General features: G+C 47.0%; 2 protein-coding genes across 5 annotated transcripts in view; one reads left to right on the forward strand and one right to left on the reverse strand.

Moving 5' to 3' along the window:
* The window catches only part of Ciapin1 (cytokine induced apoptosis inhibitor 1), a 16,530-nt gene extending 14,510 nt beyond the window's left edge, over positions 1-2,020 (reverse strand). The window contains exon 1 of one of the 4 annotated variants that reach the window (XM_046435289.2): positions 1,908-2,020. The gene's annotated coding sequence lies outside the window, so the exon portion shown is untranslated. Of the gene's footprint in view, positions 1-1,801 lie in introns of all 4 variants that reach the window. The other 3 variants (XM_046435290.2, XM_046435288.2, XM_046435287.2) reach the window with 3 other exon arrangements.
* Positions 2,003-17,044, forward strand: Coq9 (coenzyme Q9). The gene is made up of 9 exons (XM_046435286.2): positions 2,003-2,148; positions 3,853-4,021; positions 5,365-5,500; positions 12,273-12,415; positions 12,696-12,780; positions 14,166-14,270; positions 15,516-15,671; positions 15,992-16,045; positions 16,292-17,044. Exons 1-9 carry the CDS (start codon positions 2,073-2,075, stop codon positions 16,325-16,327), a joined length of 960 nt encoding a protein of 319 aa, XP_046291242.1. The 5' UTR covers positions 2,003-2,072; the 3' UTR covers positions 16,328-17,044.
* The last annotated feature ends 708 nt before the right edge of the window (positions 17,045-17,752 follow it).

Consider the following 17,752-nt stretch of genomic DNA (forward strand, 5'->3'; position numbering starts at 1 on the left):
CTTTTCCTCATAAGCTTTGTGTTACTGTTGTGAATTTATCTTTATATATGTAAAAAAAAAAAAGATAAGGAAAAAAAATTCAGTCAACATACTTAGGAGCTGACTCAGGGCCCATTTCATAACTAAAGAAGTGGAATAGAAGTCATTGTCACATCATTGACCTTGCTTATTAGATAACTCTCCAAATGACTGCTGACACACATATCCAGGGCTTTACTAAAACGGCAGGAAATAAAAGCAAACGTCTGAGAACATACTTGCTTATTTTTACACTATCCAAATCTTGAGGCATTTGGACCCTCTTAAGAAGGATTACATGCCTGTAATCTCAGAGGCTAGAGAGGAGAAATCTCAAGCTCAAAACCAGCCTCAACAACTTGGTGAAGCCCTGAGGAATTCAGCGAGACCTGATCTCAAAAATAAAATATTAAAAAAGGGCTGGGGATGTGGCTCAGTGCTTAAACACCCCTGGGTTCAATCCCTAGCATGCATAAATTATTTAAATAAATAAAGCCAAAAAAAGAAGGAAATAAAGAAAACAAAGCCCAGCAGAGCACAGGCCTACAGTCCCATCCACCTGGAGACTGAGGTAAATAGGATCACTTGCAACATAGTGGGACCCACAGAGCAAAATATAAACAAAAAGAAACAAAGCCTCAGAGAGAGATCAGTATTCCTTTACCTAAATTTAGAGATATGGATCTAAAATTTGTAGAATTTTGGCCCAGGGGTCTCATCCCCTTCCCCCATCACCCATGCAGGGGAGAGCAAGATATTTAAAAAAAAAAAAAAAAAAAAAACCTAGTTGCTGGGTGTGTACATACAACTTTTTAAATTTGGGGGGTACTTCGGACTGAACCCAGTGGCCCTTTGCCACTGAGCTACACCCTGAATCCTTTAATTTTTGATAGAGGGCCTTGCTAAATTGCTGAGGCTGGTATGGAACTTGAGATTTCCTGCATCAACCTCCCCAGTCGCTGGGATTACAGGCCTGTGCCAAGGGCCGTGCAAAACACAATTTAAGCAGATTAAAAAAAAAAAAAAAGATGGGGCCTAATCTGCAAACACAAAATTTACATAATTGCATGCTCCTATAATTACCCCTAACCAAAAATCATTTACTTCTTCCTATTAGCCTACCCTTATGATTCCCCACTGAGGTGCTCTGCATTTACATTTTTTAATGACAACACTGTGACCTCCTCGAGCCATCAGGCCATTGCCTGGCCAGTTAGTAATTCCAGAAGCAACACAATCAACTTCTCCCAAACTTGCAGATCCTACAAGCCACCCTCGGCACTTGGTAAAGCAAGACTGCCGCCTAGACACCATAACAACTCTCGAGGACCAAGACTGGGGTGTTCGTTTTAACAAGCATCCTAGAAGATTCGTCCTATCTGGCAAGTTTGAGGAAGACTCAATATCTTGAGAGGTTCAGACAAATCACAGGTTCAAATTTCATCTCTTGGCTTATGGAGCCCCAAGCTTTCGCGCTCCGCTGCCTGGCACCTTCAGAGACGCAAACTTCGGAGAAATGGGACCCAAGGTCACAACAGTTGGCTAAGAGGTAGAACCGGGTCTCAGACTCCGTCTCCCCGCCCGAGCTCAGGTCCTTCCCACCTCAGCGATCAGTGCCCGGGGGCGGCTGAGCGACGAACGAGGCAACCCAGGAAGGACAGGGAGCCACAGCGTCAAGAGCCCAGGCCAGTAGGTCCGGGACCGGGCTCGGCCCTCTGCTTCCCAAGGCATAAGCCCGCCGCCGCCGGGGTTCTCCACGGGGCGGCCTTGGCTACATTCCTACCTGGGCACGAGGCTGGAAATAGGAAATGGGAGGATGTGGGTCATGGAGGTGGCGGGAGAGGCCGTTGGAGAATGTCGGGCGTTCAGGTTGCTCCGAGTGCGCTCACCTACAGCTAGGGCTGGCTCCCCAGCTCTCAGCGCTCGCCGGCTCCGGGTCTCGTGCTTCTCGCGAGAGGGGGAGGCTCCGCGGTGTCAAGAGGGCAGAGCGGCTGCGCAGCCGACCTGGCGTTTCCCTTTACGTCAAGTCGTCGGCGTGCGTGCCCGCTCCCAAGATGGCGGCGGCGGCGGCAGCGTCGGGTGTGCTGGGCAAGGCAGGCTGGAGGTTCCTACAGCTGCGGTGCTTGCCCGGTGAGGGAGCGGCCGAGCCCGGGAGCGGGGAAGAACTGGGATGGGGAGTGAGGTCGGCTTGGCCTGGGTGGGGGGCGGAAGAGGCCGTCGTGGCGGCCCGCGAGCAAGGTGAGATGAAGGACATCGGCGCGGAGTCGCCAGCTTTTCGAGCTTGAACGGTCCGTTTAACCGCTTCGGTCTCCAGTTTGCAGCTGTTAGGGGCGCGAGCCCCGGGGCAGGGACTGTCACTCCCATTTCACGGAGTTCGCGGAGCCTCTGAGGGTTGAGTGAGTCCAGATCACGCCGCTCGTCTGTTGCAGAACTGTCAGCCGCGGACCCATTCCCAAGTCCATTGCCTTTGATCCCAAGACCGGATCACTTGAGGGACAGTTGGACCGAGAGCGTCCAGTCTGTTGCTTTCTAAAAGTCAGTCATTTCCCCAGCACTTCACTAATTCTGTGACATTCTCTTTACCACCTTTGCCGCTATGTGCACAGTATTTTATTTCTACATCTGAGTATCCTAAAAATAGACATTTACTTTATATCACTGTCATAAATGGAAAACTGATATCATTTGCCACAAATAGAACATAGTATGGATTGACCCATTAACATAAATATATAGCTAATGAAATATTCTTTGGCATTTCACCTAAAATTTTCTCATGAGCTGCAGTAATTCCCGACATATTTTGGAATCTTCCTCTTTTTCAAAGTTTTATGGATACTTCTGTTTATCCACTAAGATATATATATGAATGAGGGAGAGATACTGATTCTGTTTCTTTTGAATTCATTGTTCCCTGAATTCTATAGATTTTTTTAATGAGTGCCTTTTTGTCATTTTTATACAAATTTCTAGTAATATGTTTAGTAAAAGTAATGCCTATGACCTACCCTTAAGATATTTATCCAAAAGAATTGAAAGCATGTGTGTACAAAAAGGTTTGTACAAGTATATGCATAATCATTTAATCATAACAGTCAAAATTTGAATCATCCCAGGTATCCATCAACAAAACAATAGTGATTTGGAGGGGTTTTTTTGGTCTCCATTTCCCAGGCTGGCCTCAAACTGGTAATCCTCTTGCCCCAGCCTCCTTAGTGGCTAGAATTACGGACTTGTGCCATGCACCAGTGGCTTGATAGTTTGCTAATGTAATAATACTAGGCAATAACAACAAAAGATCTGTCAAAGATAAACAAAGCCAGACACTAATTAAAGGATTTGGGACAGATTTTAATCAATAACAACTTTGCAGAAAGGAAAATTTTGGAATCTGTCCAGTGAGGTGAAATGGTTTGCCATTACCACACAGCTGACAAATGCAGATACAGGCCCAGAAGCCAGGTAGGATTTTCCTCCTGGCTCACTGTTTTTGCCAACACATCATGTCGCAAGGTTCCATTTTACCCAAGATTTTTGCGTGTGATCCAACACTTGGATAAGTGGTTGTCGAGGTGTTTCTGCCCTATATTTCCTCAACCCCATTCTTTTTTTTTTTTTTTTTTTAATATTTATTTTATTTTTTTAGTTTTCAGTGGACACAACATCTTTGTTTGTATGTGGTGCTGAGGATCGAACCCGGGTCGCACGCATGCCAGGCGAGCGTGCTACCGCTTGAGCCACATCCCCAGCCCATCAACCCCATTCTTTTAGCATCTCTAGGTTTCAAAGGGTCTTCTTTGATGCAAGATCCTGACAGCCCAGTTTCTGTTTCAGTGTCCCGCTGCCAAACACTCCTGGTGCCACGTGCCTTCCATGCTTCAGCTTTGGGGTTCAGGTCTTCCGAGGAGCAGAAGCAACAGCCTCCCCCATCTTTTTCTCAGCAGCATTCTGAGCCACCAGGGGCACAAAAACCCGATGTAGAGTCTCCTCGCATACCTCCCAGGTAGGCACCAGAACCCACCTGTCTGTGGCTACCTTGCCTGCTTGGTTCTATCTGTCCCTTCCTGGCTCAGGCTCCTGTCCATCCCCCTCCTCACCTTCTGTCAGCTGTCTTTGAAAAGAACCTATTGTTTTTATAAAGATGGTGCCCGTGCTTTCTAAAACATCTGAACAATACAGAGAAGTTGCAAAAATTACCTGAAACCCCACATAGAGATAACCCTGCTGACATTTTTGCCTTCAGGTATTTCTCTAAGCATGTTTCATAAATCTGTGTATATAGTAAATGATTGATTTCATTCTATATGCTATTCAGAACCTGTTTTTTCACTCCACAGTAACTTTTTTTTTTTGGTACTGGGGATTGAATCCCGAGGCACTTAACCACTGAGTCACATCCCCAGCCCTTTTTTTATATTTTATTTAGAGACAGGGTTTTACTGAGTTGCTTAGGACCTCACTAAATTGCTGAGGCTGGCTTTGAACTCAACAGTCCTCTTGCCTCAGCCTCCCAAGCTGCTGGGATTACAGGTGTGCGCCACCATGCCCAGCTCAACAGTACACTTTTAATAACCCCTCACAGTTTATTTTAGTGATTGTATAACATTCCAGGAAGGAATGGGCCAAAATCTATTTAACCTGTCCTAAATTGATGACTATTTAGGTTTCCTTTAGTTATATGAAAGATTATGTGATAAACTGTGTCAACTTTCCTTAAAGATGGGAGCACTGAGTCAAAAGAGATTTACATTTAAGTCTTCTTACATATGTGAGGCCAAATTACCTTTCAAAAAGATAATAATGATTTACCTTTCCACTAGATTTGATTTTTCTTCCTAATCCTACCATTGAAAATCGAATGTTCCTCGATGTGAAGTTAGAGTGTTCTTCTTCATCTTTTTCTGGTTTCCTAATGAAAATCTTTTCATTTCAATTCAACAAATATTTTTTTGAGAATCTACCATGTGTCAGCCCTATAAATGATACACTATTGTCTCTACCTTATGGGGGCACGGAGTTACAGTCTGCTGCAAATACTGGGAACGAAACTCTGAGCACAGTGTGCTGAGGGCTGGAAACAGGGAAGCCCAGTGTGCTATGGGAACGTTGCCTTCATGTCACGAGACCTCAACTCACTTGGTCCCTTTTCTTTGGCTGTGTGTCAGGGGAAGGATGATGGGATGTTTACTGTGCTGGCAGTGCGACATTCATGCTAACAGAAGTAAATGTCCTGCCAGCATGTGCTTAGAGGAGACCCAGAGCCTATGGCTTCTGGTCAGGCCCATTTTGCACTCCAGGCGATAGAGAGTGAGATAAAGTGTGCTGGGCACTGTTCCCACATTTCAGATACACTGACCAGAGCGGGGAGGAGGAGGAGGACCACGAGAGTGAGGAGCAATTGCAGGACCGCATCCTGACGGCAGCCCTGGAGTTTGTGCCTGCCCATGGGTGGACCGCAGAAGCTATTGCCGAAGGAGCCCAGGTGTGTATAGGTGAGGGCGGGGCAGCCTGACCCAGATCAGCCAGGAGGAGTCCCTCAAGGCGACAGAGGGCTTCATGCCCTCTACCAGCCCAACTTGGAGCCTCTCACAGGTAAAGACTGTCTAGGTTTTGGGGTTTGTTTCCCAACAGGGTGGATACGGCTTTATTTTTAATTATAAAAAGAGTAGCAGGCTGGGCACATGCCTGTAATCCCGAGTCTGAAGGCTGAGGCAGGAGGATTGCAAGTTTGATGTTAGCCTCAGCAATTTACCAAGGCTATAAGCAACGTAGGGAGACCCTGTCTCAAAATAAAAAAATAAAAAGGGCTGGGGATTTTGTAGCTCAGTGGTAAAGCAACCCCTGGGTTATTGAACCAAAAAGGAAAAAAAAAAAGAAATCATCCACCCAGAATTCAATCACAAAAATAATACGTGGCATTATGGTCTAAGGTAGCTGGCTAAGCAGGCATTATCTGTGATCAAAATTACCACATTTCACTGATTCTAAGATGCCATTGTTTGTAAGAAGCACCATTTTTAATATATCAATAAAAAATAAAAATGCTGTTATTCAACTGACACAAAGTTATAATTTAGATCTGGAATGTCCCCCAAAGGCTTATGTGTTGAAGGCTTGATCCCCAGTACAGCAATGTTCAGATCTGGGGCTTTTGGGGAGTGATTGGATCATGAAGGCTGGTTTCACCAATGAATTCATAATTAACAGGCTGTTGGGAGGTAATGGAGACTGGTGGAGGTGGGGCCTAATCGGAGGAAGGGGTCACTGATGGAATATGTTGTCCCTACACCTTCCTCACTCTCTGCTTCCTGGCTGCCCAGAGGTGAGCAGCTTTCCTCTGCCATGCCCTTGGGCCATGATATTTCTGCCTTACCACAGGCCTAAAAGCCATGGAGCCAGCCAGTCATGCACGGAAACCTCTGAAACTAGGAGCCCAAATAAACCTGTCCTCCTTTAAGTTGTTATTCTCAGGTATTTTGTCACAGTAACAGGAAGCTGACTAACACATCATCAATTCTGTGATTCACACTGATTTTTTTTATTAATAGAAAATATATGTGCATCTTAGAATTAATGAGATATGGTGTCAACCCCCAGGAGGGAACCACTGTGAAAACCAGATTTCTTTCAGTAGGTCTAACAGCATTTACTCATGCATTGAAATAGACTACCTCTAGTAGTCTATTTTTAGTTTAGGCCATGTGTGCAGAATCATCTAGCAAAGCCAGATACTATCCTATGCAGGGCCTCTTGGATGATGGGCAAGTTTGCTGCTTTACTTAGATCTGTTGTTTCTTGTCTATCACTCTCTCAGAAGAGAACATTTGGTAATAGAAATCATGTAAGTAGAATTTGTAAACTCAGATTCCACCATATGCTCATTGTGAGGCACTGAGTTGGATCCTCAAAACCACATAAAAATAAATTAACGAAATAAAGATATTGTTCCATGTATAACTAAAAAATATTTTAAAAATTACATGTAATGTTTAGATTCATTGCTGCATATCCATACATGCACATGATACAGTGATATAATTTGGCTAATGTCACTCCCTAGGATTTCCCCTTTCCCTTCCCCTCCTCTCCCTCTCTGGCCCCTTTCCTCTACTCTATTGGTCTCCCTTTGATTTTCAAGAAACATACCCACACATACCTTTCTTTTCCTTTTTCCTAACTTCCTCATATGAGAGGAAATGTACAACCCTTGGCTTTCCCTTAACATAATATTCCCAACTTACATCCATTTTCTGCAAATGACATAATTTCATTCTTCCTTATGGCTGAATAAAACTCCATTGTGTGTGTGTGTGTGTGTGTGTGTGTGTATCACATTTTCTTTATCAATTCATCCATTGAGGGACACCTAGGCTGGTTCCATAGTTTGGCTGTTGTGAATTATGCTGCTGTAAACATAGACATGCATGTATCACTATAGTGTGTTGACTTTAATTCTTCAGGATAAAGACCCAGGAGTGGTATAGCTGGGTCATATGGTGGTTCCTTGTGTGGTCTTTTAAGGAGCCTCCATATTGATTTCTAGATTGTACATTGTACTAATGTACAATCCCACCAGTGTAAAAGGGTTCCTTTTTCTCTATATCCTCACCATTTATTATTGCTTGTATTCTTGATGACTGCCATTTTTACTGGAGATGAAGTCTCAGTGTAGTTTTGATTTGCATTTCCCTAATTGCTAATGATGTTGAACATTTTTTCATGTATTTTTGGCTATCTATAGTTCTTCATTTGAGAAGTGTCTAAGTTTACGTGCCAATTTATTAATTGGGTTATTTGTTTTGTTTTTATTATTTTTTTGATGTTTTTTGAATTTTTAAAAATGTTTTCAAAGTTGTCAATGGACTTTATTTTATTTATTTACATGTGGTGCTGAGAATCAAACCCAGTGCCTTACACATGCCAGGCAAGTGCTCTACCACCGAGCCCCAGCCCTAGCCCCTGTTTTTTGAATTCTTTATATATTCTGGATATTAATGCTCTGTCTGAAGAGTCACTAGCAGAGATTTTCTCCCATTCTGTAGATTCTTTCTTCACATTCTTGTTTCCTTTGCTGTGCAGAAGCTTTTTAATTTGATGCCATTGTATTTATTAATTCTTGCTTTTAGGAGTCCTATTGAGAAAGCTATTGCCTGTGCCTATATTTTGGAGCTTTGAACCCCGTGTTTTCTTCTAGGAGTTGCACAGTGTCTAGACTAATTCCTAGGTCTTTGATCCATTTTGAGTTGGCTTTTGTGTAGGGTGAGAGATAAGGATCTAGTCTTATTCTTCTATGTATGGATAATCAGTTTCCCCAGCACCATTTGTTTAAAAAGCTGTCTTTCCTCCAACATGTTTTTGGCACCTTAATCAAGGATCAGATGACTGTAGATGTGCGGGTTTATCTCTGTGTCTTTTATTCTGTCTCATTGGTCTGTGTGTCTGTTTTATGCCAATACCAAACAATTTTTGTTACAATAGCTCTGTAGTATAATTTGAAATCAAGTATGGCAATTTTTGTTTTGGGGTTTTTTTCCCTAGTTCTATGAAGCATGTTATTAATTCATTGTGAAAACTTTGAAAAGTACAAACAGATATAAAAAAAAGAATTTGAAAATAAAGCACCTGTGATCACACCAGAGAGCCTCTTTTCAGTATTTCAATTCCTGTTCTTTTTTGTTGTTGTGTTGTACTGGGGGTTGAACTCAGGGGCACTCAACCCCTGAGTCACATCCCCAGCCCTATTATTTTGTATTTTTATTTAGAGACAGGGTCTCCCTGAGTTGCTTAGTGCCTTGCTGTTGCTGAGGCTGGCTTTGAACTCAAGATCCTCCTGCCTCAGCCTCCAGAGCCACTGGGATCATAGGCATGTGCCACTGTGCCCAGCTCAATGCCTATTCTTTCAATTTAAAAAAAAGAACTTTATTAATCATTATTTATTGAGCAAGTAGTGTGCATTAGGCACTCTATTAGGGACATGACAGTGGTCACAGTGGACAAAGTCTCTGCCTGTGGAGTTTCCAAGTCTGTGACATTAAGCAAATAGACACAGTGTAGACTTATGAAATATGACAAGTGCTGCCAAGAAGAGGTGCTATTGGGACATGCAGTTGAAGACTCTGAAAGGATCTTGTGTTGATGAGCAAGTAGACTTTCTCTGGTTTTGGAGGGGGATGGGGATGGCTAAGTCCAGAAAGGGAAACTGCATGTGCAACGTGAGGAGAAGAACACTGCCGTAGAAGGGCCTGAGGAAACCAGCGTGGAGCGAAGGAGGTGCCTGGAGGAGTAGGACTGAGGAAGGCCCATGGGGGCCAGGTCAGGCAAGGCTGCGAGGTCGAGTTAAGGAGCTTTTACTCTAAGAACAGTTGAAGATGTGAGGTCACATTGGCAATTCAGAATATCGCTGGGTAGAAATGGATTGGAGGCAGAGAGAATCTGCAGCCAGTCATCCACAAGAGATGAAGTGACCCAGTTTAGAGCACTGGCAGTGAAGGGGAGACCAGTGGGTGGGTGTGGTGGTAGACTGGACATGGGAGGGAGCGACAGGATGGTGGTACCAGTGTTGTCATGCATGGGTGCACGGTGGTGTGGCTTCTGAGAGGAGAACCACTGGCAGAGGGCCAGGTTTGGGGAAGGACCATACAGTCTTGATCTGTGCTAAGTGTGACAGGTCTTTTGTCTTTTGAATTTGCTTGGAGGAGGCACGGAGCCCTGGCACTGGAGGAGCTAGCTGGACTAGAGGTGGGCCTTCAGGCATGGCCGGCATGTGTATGTCATGATTAAATTGTGCAAGTGAACGAGATTGTCCAAGGCAAGGGAGTAATGTGATGAGAGAGAGGACCATAGACCTTCAAGGAAATCTGACATGACAGAGGAGAGTGGGACAGAGCGAGCCGCTTAAGTACTGGTTAGAGTGTCCTGGCTGTGGGAGGCAGAGCAGGAGAGGGTAGACTGAGCCAGAAAACTTTGGTTGCTTCAGTGGCAACTGTCACTGGGTGAAGACCTGGGTCAGAAACCAGCTGGGATGGGTTGATAAGGCGAGGAAGTAGCAAAGCATTTGGCCGGGCAGCGGGGTGGAGTGGAAGTTTGAGCCTGACTGGACCCCACAGGAAGAGCACAGAAACAGGTAAGGGGGAAGGGAGAAGATGGGCAAAATCCAAAGCAGCAGATGCCTCCAAGGCAAGGACTTGACCTCTGGAAAACAGAAGGACTGACCGTGAATGTGTGAGCACAGAGCTGGAAAAGACAGCTGCAGGCTTGGTTTCTAGAACACTAAGGGGGTTCCCAGAGGATGGCCCCTGTTTTCTCTGTGAAGTAGGCGTAGCTGCATCTTGAACCTGAGGTGAGGAAAGAGTGGGAGGAGGCAGAGGTTTGAGGGTAGAGAAGGTTTAAAAGAAAGTGATGGAATAAAGTAGAAGAAAGGAATGTAACAGGTCGTGTGGAAACAGCAGATTATGCTGAATATTCTAGGTAACTCTTCTGTGCATCTTCTTTTTTAGTGGCCGCAGAGTACCTACTGAATTTACTCGACTTCAGTTGTCAAACATTTGGGTATTTCCGATTTTTTAGTATTGTAAACTTATTTATACAACATAGTACATTTCTGATTAGTTTCCTTAGGACAAATTTCAGGTGGAGTTGCTTTTTCAGGGAATATATTGCTCAGAATTCAGTTAGGAGACCATAACTTGCCAATTATTGGAATAGAATTTAATAGAAAGAGTTGTTAACTAGTATCAGTAACCAGGTAATGGAAAGGATAGAAAGAAGGGTCTCATGGAGGTGGCAGCCACAGGAAGCAACTTCATCCGGCTGAGGAAACAAAAGGAAGAGTTGGAATTATTGAAAAGAGGAGATTGAAGGAGAGTTCCCACGTGGGAGGAATCTCGGGCCTCTGAGGAGGCGCTGCTTAGCTGGCACAGGTGTCTCTGTGCCTGGGGGGAGGGTCCTTGGGGCTGCCACCTGAGTTGGGAGGGCAGGACGAGGATGTGGCTTGATGAAGCTTGTTCTGCACATGCTGGAAAACTGCACACCAGGCTCGGCAGTTGTGTTGCTGCTCCTGGAGGGAATTACTGCTTCCAGGCTGAAGGGCTTCCCTGGGGTGCTGCTCCTGGGAACCTCAAGCAACAGGAAGCAGACAAGAAATGTGTTTGCAGAGTGCCAGCCCCACAGTGCAGGAGCCAGCAAGGATGTCACATGTGGCCCACGCTCACACCCTGTTGGAGACAGAGCAGCCTCGTGTGTCAGAGCTTCACGCTCTATGAAGAGTGAGTGACAGTGGTGCCCAGCTGATAGAGCTGCTGTGCAGGGGCAGAGACCACGTAATGTGCTCAGGGTGTCCCTGGCAGGTGGCGTGCATGAAGTCACCATCAGCATCGAGGCTGCTGTCAGACTGTCCTCTATGGAGTCTGTGCACTCCTCCAAAAGAGAGTGCTAACTCCTCCCAACAGTAGGAATTCATATTTAATATATTTGTGTTCTTTTCCTGCCATCTGTCCCTGCTGCTGTCAGTGTTCTGCTTTCAGTAGATGCTCAATTATTGCTGTAGATCAGGAATAACAAAATTTCTGTGGTTTTGTTAACTCCTTGACAACTCATTATGAAAAAATTTGTTTTAAACCATTGACCGCTCCAATTTCCAGCAGATACAGGAAATCAAAAGAGGGGTCAGGAAGGGAGGAATGAGTGCCCTTCCCAGACCCCCTGGAGGTATTAGGGCTCTAGGTTTCAATGGCCAGACCAGAGCTCGACTCTGACTCTGACTGACTTATGACCGACTTATGACTCTGACTGACTTAAGCTGGAGAGGATGTTTTGGCTCATTTTAATACAGAATAGTCTGAAAGTAGCCCTGGCCAGTGTTCTTTTTGCTTTCCTCTCTGAGCTGCCTTCCCAGCGGGGGCCACCCATGCAAGAGTAAAGGTGGTGCAGAAGGTCAGCAGGAAGAGTACCTTCCCTCAGTACTAGGGAGAGTGCTACGGTGGATCCAGGACCTGCATGTAGTGCTGTGCCCATCCCTATGCTGATCAGTGAACTCTGGCCATCCAACATGTGCTTGGTACACACACCAAGGGGCTCGGTGGACAGTGGAGAGACAGGTGGTGATGAGTTTCACCAAAATCACAGGGACCTGGGGCGAGGAATGTGGAGTCTCACTGAAAGTCAAGGCCTTGCTTCTGGAGAGGCATTAGAGATGCACAGGCGATGAATGTCTGCCACACCTGCCCACCTCTCTGTGTTCTCTCTCCCCTCTGTAGTCTCTGGGTCTGTCCAGTGCAGCAGCCAGCATGTTTGGGAACGATGGCAGTGAGCTGATATTGCACTTTGTCACCCAATGCAACACTCGGCTCGCCCACATACTAGAAGAGGAGCAGAAGTTGGTGCAGCTGGGCCAGGCAGAGTAAGTCCTTTGGCTTTGTTGTTCAGAGTGGCAGCTAAGGATGGGGACTCGGGCCCTACCACCTGTCCCCGGAAGCCAGCCCAAGCAGAGCCAAAAGAGGGTAGCACCAACGGCCCTGCTGCTTGGAGGGAACTGAAACCCAGTAGCGTGTCTCTGACAGCTTTAGCCAGGCCAGCATCAGGAGCTGGTGGGACCCTCCTCCCCAGGGCTGAATAAGCAGTGTAGGGCCAAGTTCCGGCCTCTGAACTGGAAACACCCTGTTTTCTTTTCCCTCTTCCAGGAAGAGGAAGACAGACCAGTTCCTGAGGGACGCAGTGGAAACCAGACTGAGAATGCTGATCCCGTACATTGAGCACTGGCCCCGGGTACAGAGTCCACATCCAGGCCCCAGAGCACAATAATACTTAACATTCTCAGTACCTTTCACTCAGAGGACTTGCATAGTATTGAGAAGTTAGCTCACTAATCTCCATAAAGCCAGGAACGCTTACTACACTCAGTAAAGCTAGGTTCAAGCTTGGGAGTGCCCACAAGAACGACTCTGAGCCGTTTCTCTCTCAGTCTTGGACATGTGAGTGGCCTAGATCACATCCTGGGGTGGGGGGGAGGGGTCCCAGCAGCTGAGTGAGCCACCAGATCTTTGTGAGGAAGACCCCATGGAAGAGGTTAGGAGAGTCAGGGATTTTTCAGCCATCTTCACTTTAATAATAGCCCTGTTGTGCTTAACATCTCAAGGACTGGAACTTCTTGTCCAATTGCCAATGCTTGGGAAAGGGCTTTTGTCCCCTTTTCTGAAGTTTCCTTTTTCTTCTGTTTCAAAGCATGTCACAGTGTGGGCCATTCTCTGAGTTAAGAAAATGCAGTCAAAGTACCTTAGAAATGAGAGGGATTTAAACGTCCAGTGTCCTCAGTCCAGCTGGAAGACGATTGAACACGTAATTTCCATAAGCCTTGTGAGCACCTATGGTGCTCCTGACCTCAAGCTGGGTGTGAAGGGGTCACAGCCTGGGGTCATCCCGCCCCCTGCAGGTGAAGCTGTGGAAGTGCGTGGGCCTGGCCTCAGCTGCCTTCCAGATTGAGCACAGCTTTTCCTCCAGGGCTGCTTAGCTAAGAGAAAACTTCCCAGCCCATCCGAGACCTCTGTCATCAGACCACAGCCAGTGGGTTTTAGAGTTGATAAAGAGGCAGGACCTTGTCCAGTTAGGCCAGGAGGAGCTGAAGTCTGCTAATGGCCAAGTCCCTGGTTTGTGCCATCACTGGTATAAGTTGAAGGGTTTTTGCTTTCAGGAGACCGAAGTCAGCTTGAGTTAAGCAGACGAGCTGGGGAGGATTCCTGGTGATGCTGCCGGGGGGGCACTGAGGGCTGGATGTTGCTGGGCGCTGGGGTCAGCCCGGCATGTCCTGGAAACCACCCCAAACTCTCCTGCTTTTTACCCTCGCTCCCCTCTGCTCTAACTCTTTGTGACAGAATGAGGTCCCCTCTCCCATCCTTGCTCTCAGGACTCAGACCAGTCTAGACCCTTTGGCTGTTTGCATTCCCAATTACAAATATTAGGGATGGAGAATCTATTTTTGTCCAAGTTAGGACAAAAACATGCCCCAGGCTCCCAGCTTTAGTCAGGGTTGGTAACTGCCAGGAGCTCCCACCGCTGGGTGGAGGGGGCAGATCTCAGAGAACCAGAGCTGGGCCGACCCCCTATATATTCTGTAGCTGCCTGTGCAGTACCTATTCCTGTTACTCTCTCCTCAGGCCCTCAGCATCCTCCTGCTCCCTCACAACATCCCACCCAGCCTGAGCCTGCTGACCAGCATGGTGGATGACATGTGGCATTATGCTGGGGACCAGTCTACTGATGTGAGTTTTCTGCAGGCCCACAGGACACTAGGAGAGGGTTGGGGAAAGCACTTCTTAAAAGTTGGTGAAATATCGTTGATCACAAGTCTCTTCAGGGGGCCTGCAAGAGTCATTCCCATCTGAGGCATGAAGAGGATCCCTCAATAAGCCAGAGTGGGATGTAGGTCATCTTCATTCAGGGACCAGCATTCTAGTCACAAGCCGGTGCTTATTCCTTCCCAGGCACGGTGGTGGTGCGAGACCTCAGGAGGCCTCGGGATTGGGAGGCCCTTTATTAGTCATGCTCCCTCCCTCTCCTGAGATGTAGATTCTGCAGCAGTGTTCTTCAGCGTCTGTCGTTGCTGAGACTGATTTTGAAAAAAGGAGGTGCCATGTAGACACCATTGCCTTAAAGAGAAACTCTCCCTGCCACCCATCTTGACCTGCTTTGCTAAGAGATCAATAATTCCTTTTAAAGAGGTACCAGGGAAGAATCTGACTTGTTAATGCTACTGTATTTCTGGTGGGAAATTAAAAAATCAAAGTACACCTTCATAAAATAAATTAAAATGTGATGATACTTTGTGGAATCCAGAATGAGGAGGCCCACAGATCCTCCCACCACACTTATAACAAAGTGCTTTAATCAACATCTTCATGTGGGAATATACCACCAACAGAGAGGGTAGGAACATGAAATTAGAAAGCAAAGAAATTAAAGGAATAAAACACCAAGCAGCTGAGCTGGTCCTCTGGAGAGTGGTTTGCCAGGACCAACACAAGTCACCAGAGACCTGAATGCTCACCTTTCCCAGGTGTTGTAACCTGTCCCTGATCTGCCCCAGCCTCACTGGACTGACAACACACTAGGGTTTGGTCATAACTGGTTGCAGAGCCTCCCCAGGACTCTAAGATGCCCTAAGACTTAGTCTTTTCCCCAGCAGTTCTAAAATGGACTGGATGTAGTCAGATCACCTGAGATGTTTATTAGACATCCTGGCTCCTACCCCTTAATTCAGATTCACTGACTCAAAACTCTTAAGAGGTTGGGGCCAGGAGCTCACATTTTTAATCCCCCAGACAATTCTGATGTGCAGCCACATTGGGGACACTATTGTTATCCAGAGGACCATGTGTATCTGTGAGGGAAAGAAGTCAGGAGAGAGTGCGGGAGTCAGCAAGGCCTTGGATAGGAATACCTTGACCGCCACAGCCCACAAAAGCAGTGGTGACTCTCTTTCCCGGGGGTGGGGGGGTTCTCCGCAGTTTAACTGGTACACCCGCCGGGCCGTGCTGGTTGGCATCTACAACACAACAGAGCTGGTGATGATGCAGGACTCATCCCCAGACTTCGAGGACACTTGGCGCTTCCTGGAAAACCGGATTAATGATGCAATGAACATGGGCCACACTGCCAAGCAGGTAATTGGGGACTAGCTGTTTAGGAACCTCTTCAAAGGGTGCATTCATTCTCCTTGGGCCACAGCTGGTCACCTGGCTGTTCTGCTCCTGCTCTCTCTCTGCCTCAGCTGACGGTCCCCAGGGCCTTCCCAGGGAGCCTGGCTGAGCAGCTCTCTTATACTAGCCCGCCCTGAGGAGCTGTGCTTTGCCCATTTGTAACTGTGTTGTCCATAGACTCTTCCTCCAGTGCACAGTGCAGGGGGTCACAGGCTTCCTGATCAGTCCCATCTGTCCCACCTTTGAGTTCATGTTGGGGCTTAAGGGCAACTGACTACTTCCAGGTGAAGTCCACTGGAGAAGCGCTGGTGCAGGGCCTCATGGGTGCAGCAGTGACGGTGAGTACAGCCCAGCTTATCCCATCTACCCCTCTGACACTTACGTGTCACCCCACATGGTTTTGTAGTCTTAAGACTAAGAAGACTGGCAGCCCTAGTCTTGATCCCAAATGCCCCTTTTTACTCCCGGTGTGTGTCAAGAGCCCGTTTCAGAGCCAGGCCTGCCACCTGGAAAACGCCAGTCTTCCCCTCTGGAGTCCTGGAGGAGGGAAGGACCTCACCACTCTGTTTCCATCCCTGTATCAGCTCAAGAACTTGACAGGTCTAAACCAGCGCCGGTGAAAGGAAGGGGTGAACCCTGAGTGCCTGGAAGAAAAGGAGCAGGTAGATTTAAAGGGTTTTAACAAGTAAGGAGTGCAACCCCTGGGACAGGGTGTTACCAAGAACACGGGAGGACTCGAGTCACTACAGCAGCTACCTGGAAACCAGGGCACTTGGTGATATAGTTGTGACGTGGGATGCGGCCACTGCTTCAGTTCCTGATCCCAGGCCTGGCCTTCTGATGCCTTTCTGCATTACAACTGCGTGACTGGAAAACAAGACTCACCCAAGCTTTCAAGCCACAGAAACTCTGCATGTCCCTGTCATGGTGTCCCAGTCACCTTGGTCCTGTCCTAACCTTCCTAGGAATGTTCTGTGGCGCTCCCAAGTCAGAAACAAAGTCTACCACCAGGTGGCAGCTCAGCCCCAGTGTGACACAGGCACGAGTGACCCAGGTGTTCCTTTGCTGTCCTGAGAGCGGCTCCTGTGGGTCCATTCAAAAACCATACCCAACACCAGCTACTGGGGATGCAGAGATGAAGAGCTCTCACCCACTGTAACTACACTGTTTCACCTGAGACAGTGCCTGCTGGGTGGTGGCGCTCAGCCTGGCCAGAAGTGTGATACAGTGTGTCACATTACACCAGGGGTGGCCAGTGGTGTCACCTTACACCAGCATGCATTGCAGCATTATTAGTGTATTTAGAATCTGTAAAAATAATAAATACGTTTGAAGCATTTTGCTGTTTTGAACTTTCCATGTAGACCATGATCGATATCCAAGACCCCCGCCGGAAAAGGCTTGAGCCAAGCGGCCAGGAGACTTGAGTTCTGACTATGGTGCTGATCCCCACTGGATAACTAGGACCACTCCATGTCTCTGGGCCCAGGTCTTCCATCAGCAAATCAGGGTAACAGGTGTCCCCCTAAACCACTCGCTGTCTTGGCTGCTCTTGTCTCACCACTTCAGTGATCATCTGTAGCTCTCAGCCCAGTGCTCACCGGGCTCCTTTGCATCTCTGGTTGACTCTGTCTCCTGCTTTGCTCTCTCCTGCCTGTGTCAGCCGAATATTGATGGGGATGTCAGGAGCTAATCAGATCTCAGATCTCTTCTCCTGGGCCTACCACTGGGGTTTTTTTCCCCCTATACTTCTGATTCTTTGTGCCTTGTGACACCCTGTGAAGTTCCTGCAGAAGCTACTCCACATGGCATTTTCCCCTTTATCCTTCAGGGCATCCACCTCATCTTAGCAGATGGCTATAATTCAGAATTCCCTGAGATGGCATGAGCTGTGGAGTAAGAGCCCCCTTGGTGCCCTTCCTCTAGGCTCAGGAAAAGGTGTTACTCTTTGCTATAGCAAACTTCTCTTTATTTTCTGATTGCTTTTCTGCTTCCTAGATGAAGCTCCTGCTGGGTTCTATTTAAGGGCCTCTCTTCTCTATGAG

The sequence above is a fragment of the Marmota monax genome, unplaced genomic scaffold, assembly GCF_021218885.2.
Source record: "Marmota monax isolate L192 unplaced genomic scaffold, Marmota_monax_Labrador192_F-V1.1 WCK01_AAM20220418_F8-fsc00024, whole genome shotgun sequence".
NCBI classification, from domain to species: Eukaryota; Metazoa; Chordata; class Mammalia; order Rodentia; family Sciuridae; genus Marmota; species Marmota monax.